Below are 4929 nucleotides of genomic sequence, written 5' to 3' on the forward strand. Positions count from 1 at the left end.
CGAGGGAGCTTGGCCATGTAAGGCTCTATAGGTAATAGTTACAATTTTAAAATTCACTCTAAAACCAATCGGTAGCCAGTGAAGAGCCTTAAGCACAGGAGTAATGTGCGACCTCCTGCTGGTCTTAGATAAAAGTCTTGCTGCTGCATTCTGTACGACTTGCAGTTCACACTACTTCTGAAGAAGTCTGACCTGTCACTTGAATAAAAAAAAATCTGATTTGGGCCACTTTTGCCTGCAGTCTGAATGCAGCCTTTACGGTCCAGAAAGAGCGCCACTGGTGGTTGTTGAGGAACCGATGACCAGAACCAAAAACATTTTCTTCTATGGGTACCGAATTCTTGGCATTTTGGAACCAGGTTTGGGTTCCCAACCCTACCTGTTCCCCCGCTGCTGTCTGCATCTTTAAATCAAACCCTTTCTGTCACCTTTGGGTCCTTTCACCAGTTTGATCTCCATCACTTTCTCGGAGACGGGTTTCCTCCGGCGGACGTAGAGTCGGACCAGCGAGCCGGCCTCCTTCAGCGCCTCCACGGCTCGGCTGTGGGTCACGTCGCGAACGTCCGCCTCGTTAACTCTCAGGATGACATCGTTGACCCTGAAACACAGACACACGACACCGGCTGTCAGTCCTCCAGTCCACTGACCGACTAACACTTTTAAAAGGAAAATTGTTAAGTGATGTGACGCGTTTTTTAGGCTACAGCATTTTTTGTCACATACAGCAAATATCTCCTCACTATCTGCTAGCTGTCTGTCCCCTGAACACACCGTTAAAAACATCTCCTCACTATCTGCTAGCTGTCTGTCCCCTGAACACACTGTAAAAACATCTCCTCACTATCTGCTAGCTGTCTGTCCCCTGAACACACTGTAAAAACATCTCCTCACTATCTGCTAGCTGTCTGTCCCCTGAACACACTGTAAAAATATCTCCTCACTATCTACTAGCTGTCTGTCCCCTGAAAACACTGTAAAAATATCTCCTCACTATCTGCTAGCTGCCTGTCCCCTGAACACACTGTAAAAACATCTCCTCACTATCTGCTAGCTGCCTGTCCCCTGAACACACTGAAAAACATCTCCTCACTATCTGCTAGCTGCCTGTCCCCTGAACACACTGTAAAAACATCTCCTCACTATCTGCTAGCTGCCTGTCCCCTGAACACACCGTAAAACATCTCCTCACTATCTGCTAGTTGCCTGTCCCCTGAACACACTGTAAAAAATATCTCCTCACTATCTGCTAGCTGCCTGTCCCCTGAACACACACTAAAAACATCTCCTCACTATCTACAGCTGTCTGTCCCCTGAACACACTGTAAAACATCTTCTCACTATCTGCTAGCTGCCTGTCCCTCCTGAACACACTGGAAAAACATCTCCTCACTATTACTAGCTGTCTGTCCCCTGAACAAACTGTAAAAAACATCTCCTCACTATCTGCTAGCTGTCTGTCCCCTGAACACACTGTAAAAAACATCTCCTCACTATCTGCTAGCTGTCTGTCCCTCTGAACACACCTAAAAACATCTCCTCACTATCTGCTAGCTGCCTGTCCCTGAACACACTGTAAAAACATCTTCCTCACTATCTGCTAGCTGTCTGTCCCCTGAACACACTGTAAAAAACATTCTCACTATCTGCTAGCTGTCTGTCCCCTGAACACACTGTAAAAACATCTCCTCACTATCTGCTAGCTGTCTGTCCCCTGAACACACTGTAAAAATATCCCCTCACTATCTGCTAGCTGCCTGTCCCCTGAACACACTGTAAAAACATCTCCTCACTATCTGCTAGCTGTCTGTCCCCTGAACACACTGTAAAAACATCTCCTCACTATCTGCTAGCTGCCTGTCCCCTGAACACACTGTAAAAACATCTCCTCACTATCTACTAGCTGCCTGTCCTCTGAACACACTGTAAAAACATCTCCTCACTATCTGCTAGCTGTCTGTCCCCTGAACACACTGTAAAAAAACATCTCCTCACTATCTGCTAGCTGTCTGTCCCCTGAACACACTGTAAAAACATCTCCCTCACTATCTGCTAGCTGCCTGTCCCCTGAACACACTGTAAAAACATCTCACTCACCTACTAGCTGTCTGTCCCCTGAACACACTGTAAAACATCTCTCACTATCTGCTAGCTGTCTGTCCCCTGAATACACTGTAAAAACATCTCCTCACTATCTGCTAGCTGTCTGTCCCCTGAACACACTGTAAAAACATCTCCTCACTATCTGCTAGCTGCCTGTCCCCTGAACACACTGTAAAAACATCTCCTCACTATTGTAGCTGTCTGTCCCCTGAACACACTGTAAAAACATCTCCTCACTATTCTGCTAGCTGCCTGTCCCCTGAACACACTGTAAAAACATCTCCTCACTTTCAGCTGTCTGTCCCCTGAACACACTGTGTAAAATATCTCCTCACTATCTGCTAGCTGTCTGTCCCCTGAACACACTGTAAAACATCTCCTCACTATCTACTAGCTGTCTGTCCTCCCCTGAACACACTGTAAAAAACATCTCCCTCACTATCTACTAGCTGTCTGTCCCCTGAACACACTGTAAAAACATCTCCTCACTATCTGCTAGCTGTCTGTCCCCTGAACACACTGTAAAACATCTCCTCACTATCTGCTAGCTGCCTGTCCCCTGAACACACTGTAAAAACATCTCCTCACTATCTGCTAGCTGCCTGTCCCCTGAACACACTGTAAAAACATCTCCTCACTATCTACTAGCTGTCTGTCCCCTGAACACACTGTAAAAAACATCTCCTCACTATCTGCTAGCTGTCTGTCCCCCTGAACACACTGTTAAAACATCTCCTTCACTATCTGCTAGCTGCCTGTCCCCTGAACACACTGTAAAAAATATCTCCTCACTATCTGCTAGCTGCCTGTCCCCTGAACACACTGTAAAAACATCTCCTCACTATCTGCTAGCTGCCTGTCCCCTGAACACACTGTAAAAACATCTCCCTCACTATCTACTAGCTGTCTGTTCCCCTGAACACACTGTAAAAACACTCTCCTCACTATCTGCTAGCTGTCTGTCCCCTGAACACACTGTAAAACATCTCCTCACTATCTGCTAGCTGCCTGTCCCCTGAACACACTGTAAAAACATCTCCTCACTATCTGCTAGCTGCCTGTCCCCTGAACACACTGTAAAAAACATCTCCTCACTATCTGCTAGCTGTCTGTCCCCTGAACACACCCAAAAACATCTCTCACTATCTGCTAGCTGTCTGTCCCCTGAACACACTGTAAAAAACATCTCCTCACTATCTGCTAGCTGCCTGTCCCCTGAACACACTGTAAAAAACATCTCCTTACTATCTGCTAGCTGTCTGTCCCCTGAACACACTGTAAAAAACATCTCCTCACTATCTGCTAGCTGTCTGTCCCCTGAACACACTGTAAAACATATCTTCTCACTATCTGCTAGCTGTCTGTCCCCTGAACACACTGTAAAAAATATCTCCTCACTATCTGCTAGCTGTCTGTCCCCTGAACACACTGTAAAAAATATCTCCTTACTATCTGCTAGCTGTCTGTCCCCTGAACACACCTGTAAAAACATCTCCTCACTATCTGCTAGGCTGTCTGTCCCCTGAACACACTGTAAAAAACATCTTCTCACTATTCTAGGCTGTCTGTCCCCTGAACACACTGTAAAACATCTCCTCACTATCTGCAAGCTGTCTGTCCCCTGAACACACTGTAAAAACATCTCCTCACTATTCTGCTAGCTGTCTGTCCCTGAACACACTGTAAAAACATCTCCTCACTACTCATCTAGCTGCCTGTCCCCTGAACACACTGTAAAAATATCTCACTATCTGCTAGCTGCCTGTCCCCTGAACACACTGTAAAAACATCTCCTTACTATCTGCTAGCTGTCTGTCCCCTGAACACACTGTAAAAAACATCTCCTCACCATCTGCTAGCTGTCTGTCCCCTGAACACACTGTAAAAAATATCTCCTCACCATCTGCTAGCTGCCTGTCCCCTGAACACACTGTAAAAAATATCTCCTCACCATCTGCTAGCTGCCTGTCCCCTGAACACACTGTAAAAAACATCTCACACTATCTACTAGCTGTCTGTCCCCTGAACACACTGTAAAAAAGCATTTAATGTGGTTAATGTGGCTCGGGAAAGGAAAGATTGGGGTGGATGGATGGACAACAGGCGGTGCAGTTTCCTGAAGCTGTGTCAATTTGGTCGGTGCTTAAAAAGCATTGAATTCTCCACCCAGCCCTAACTTCCAGAGCATGGTACACATCGTCCAGCTACACCAGTAAAGTCCCAGTTTACTCATTTGGTGCTTTGATCCTGTGTTTTAATTCAGACACAATATCTTATTCACAGCTTGTTTTATTTGCTCTTTTCGCTCCTTGTTTTGACACGTTGCCTCCCTGGATTCAATCTGTGTTCTAGTTGTGAACTGTCTGCATATAGGTGTCGTGGTGAATACTGTCGTATGATCAAGTGGAGCACAAAAGTGACGAACGGAGACAGACTTTCACTGTTCTCCCTCCCATTCTTTTTGAACGCTATGCCTTTCTCACAGACACTTGAGCCCTCGCTGTTTGATTCAACAGTTAAAAATCTTATTTAAAAAGTCCCCTCTGCTGGATTAAATCCTGTGATGTGTGTTTGTGAACTGTCTGTATTAAAAAGGTGCCCTATGAGTTCCTGCATGGTTTCAGCGCAATTTCAGTTTTGTCTCAAATCGTAGGCATCTCTCCTTGATCCGCTAGCTGCCTGCCCCCTGAACGCACTCGTGAAAAAGCCCGGTCTTGGGGTCAACAGAGGGGGCGTGAAACGCCAAACAAACAGTAGGGGCACAGGCTGTGCACCACCCAGCCAATCACCGACTAGATGGTTGGGGAGGGGTGGGGTAGTGACAGTTAG

At 46.3% G+C, this 4929-nt stretch overlaps 2 protein-coding genes across 2 annotated transcripts in view; one reads left to right on the forward strand and one right to left on the reverse strand.

The window, feature by feature from the left end:
- Positions 1-598, reverse strand: part of LOC120546764 (disks large homolog 1-like) — a gene marked incomplete at both ends in the record, with an annotated part of 23065 nt that extends 22467 nt beyond the window's left edge. The window contains 1 exon segment of the mRNA XM_039781944.1: positions 429-598. Coding sequence (XP_039637878.1) covers positions 429-598 — 170 coding nt within the window.
- LOC120546766 (T-lymphoma invasion and metastasis-inducing protein 2-like) overlaps positions 1-4929 on the forward strand; it is a 141385-nt gene that overhangs the window by 58231 nt on the left and 78225 nt on the right. The window lies entirely within an intron of this gene.

This window comes from Perca fluviatilis, chromosome 18 (assembly GCF_010015445.1).
Source record: "Perca fluviatilis chromosome 18, GENO_Pfluv_1.0, whole genome shotgun sequence".
Classification (NCBI taxonomy): domain Eukaryota; kingdom Metazoa; phylum Chordata; class Actinopteri; order Perciformes; family Percidae; genus Perca; species Perca fluviatilis.